Source organism: Papilio polytes, unplaced genomic scaffold, assembly GCF_000836215.1.
Source record: "Papilio polytes unplaced genomic scaffold, Ppol_1.0 DF821400.1, whole genome shotgun sequence".
Classification (NCBI taxonomy): Eukaryota; Metazoa; Arthropoda; class Insecta; order Lepidoptera; family Papilionidae; genus Papilio; species Papilio polytes.
Window position 1 is genome coordinate 5,510,232 of NW_013527804.1, and position 2,382 is coordinate 5,512,613.

The 2,382-nt window shown below is 36.4% G+C and overlaps 1 protein-coding gene across 1 annotated transcript in view; it reads right to left on the reverse strand.

Annotated features, from left to right (window-relative positions):
- Positions 1-2,382, reverse strand: part of LOC106108728 (N6-adenosine-methyltransferase 70 kDa subunit) — a 13,373-nt gene that overhangs the window by 5,026 nt on the left and 5,965 nt on the right. The window contains exons 7-9 of the mRNA XM_013289989.1: positions 1,856-1,874; positions 1,290-1,404; positions 429-524 (exon numbers count right to left, since the gene is read on the reverse strand). Of these exons, the coding sequence (XP_013145443.1) occupies positions 429-524; positions 1,290-1,404; positions 1,856-1,874 (230 nt within the window). The remainder of the gene's footprint in view (positions 1-428; positions 525-1,289; positions 1,405-1,855; positions 1,875-2,382) is intronic.

The window sequence follows — 2,382 nt, forward strand, 5'->3', positions numbered from 1 at the left end:
CGAGCCGACCCATTCGCGCTAAGATGTTAAAGCGGGCTCTATCTTCTACGGGCTTCTCTATCTTACCAATAAACTCTAACAACCTTACAAATAAACGCGATATAAAGTTAAACTTAGGTAAAATTGACTATAAACAACATTTGGATTATTCCCAACTGTCATCCCGCTCTGTCCCCATGTGAGAATAAAAAGTTACATCCGTCCCACTATCACCAATAATTTGACAGATGGAACCATTATAAGTTCCAACTGTCCCCTCGTCGCAAAAGGTAAGACGGATGAAACTTTTTATTGTCACGTGGGAACAGACCGGGGTGACGGTTGGGAATAATCCAAATATTGCTCACGTCAGTTACACACGCTCTTATCTTACTAATCTAAAATTAATATGAAAACTGAACGTAGGAGAAATTGAATTATAGACTCACCTAAAAACGTCATATCCAAATATCTTAAATCACATTGTATCCATTGGGGAGGAGTCAGAGTCAACACTCCGTCTGGCTTCGGAACTAAACTTGCACCTGGGAATTTGAAATATATTTATTAACATAAGAACTCACAAAAATGATATTAATCAAACACAATATTAACGAAAAAGAACCTATTTATCTTCACTGTTAAGTTTCCACTATATTAAATGCAATAAATGTGTATAATGTTCTAACAGTGGTAGTGCCCGCTTTAACATCTTCGCACTGCAGGGTCGGCTTGCCCGGTGTAATACCACGACCACACAGAAAATAGGCGTGAAGTGGAAGCAATTCCGCGTTTCGACTGATGAGTGTTGTGCCGGAGGCCCAACTTTAGTCCCTTTTCCTTCTTACACTTTTTCTTATAAGAAAAGGATGGGAAGGGAACGTGGATTTGACGGTGGAGGAGACGCATAGGAAGGGGAAATATCCTGTTTATGTGCGTCTCCTCCTTCGTCGATAAAGGGTAGGCAACGCATCCGCTATTGCGGATGTTTATGTGCAGCGGTCGCTTCGCCATTTCGGCGGATTCAGGTGGCCGCTTGCTCGTTTGCCACCTTATGTTTTAAAAAAATATATATTTATCAAGTTTTAGATTTTTTTTTACATCAGTTACCAAATAATGTATAGACTTAACCTGTATACATCCAACTTTGAATATTGATATTACCACATATTACATATACCACATATTGATTAATAGTTGAACACATAATTTTAAAATAGAATTATACACATTTTTGTTATTTAAATGTATACACATTTATGGAGCTGACTGTACATTTTGTATACACCAATATAACAAATCGATCTCACCATTTTGTGAATTTTTAGCTGCCGGTTCGTTTGTTGTTTTATTCGTGATGTTAGGATCTGCATTATCTACTTCATAATGGACGTACCTAAAAAAACATAGCGAGGTTACAAATATTTTGTTAGGGAACTTATTGTTATTTTGTTATTTAACACAATGTTTTCATAATTTAATTGTAAAACCTTTTTATGTTTACTAAATCTTTACAGCTCATACAAAAGACTGCGAAACTGCATTTTTAGTCTCTAGATCCATGTACAATCGTGGAAATCCGCGATGTACCACTTTCAGAAAAATTGCATTGTTCATAGCAACTAGAAAAACTTTACCTCTTCTAACAAATGTAAGAAGAGGTAGTTTTATTTAACCTTAGTTAGTTACAAAATGTAACTAAGTAATTTTCAAAGTTATTTAACTAATTAAGTAACAGTGATTAGAACAAACGTTGAAATAAAAAAGTATTGTTTTTCGTACAAACACATTTAAAAACATTCTATTGATTATTGTACCGCATCATCTCAATGTGTGTAATTTTTAACGTCTAGCTTTTATGTCACCGTCAGATTACCCGACTGTACTTGTGTAGACTAAAACCACAGATATATAGCCTTGTAAAAACGGTTTTAGCACCGATATTATGGTACGAGCTGTTGCCCGCGACTTCGTCCGCGTGGTATTAGAAAACATACGAACTATATAAATAACAAAAAGCTACGTATCCCTCGGGAACCGGACACCTCGGGGATGAACTTTATCCCATGTATACTCCAAGACTTTGTTGTACATCTGTGCCAAATTTCATTAAGATATGTTGAACCGTTGCAGAATGATCGAGTAAACGTTAAAACACTAAATTAATGAATCCCACGGGAACCGTATCTTATCCCGGGATAAAAAGTAGCCTATGTGTTCTTTCAGACTATGCTCTACATCTATGCCAAATTTCATGGAGATCCGTTCAACCGTTTAGGCTACAAACGCTAACAAACATACATCCATCCATCCATCCATCCATCCATCCATCCATCTAAGCTTTCGCATTTATAATATTAGTAACATAAGATTATATAAAAAACCACGGGCGCCTCCTCGTTG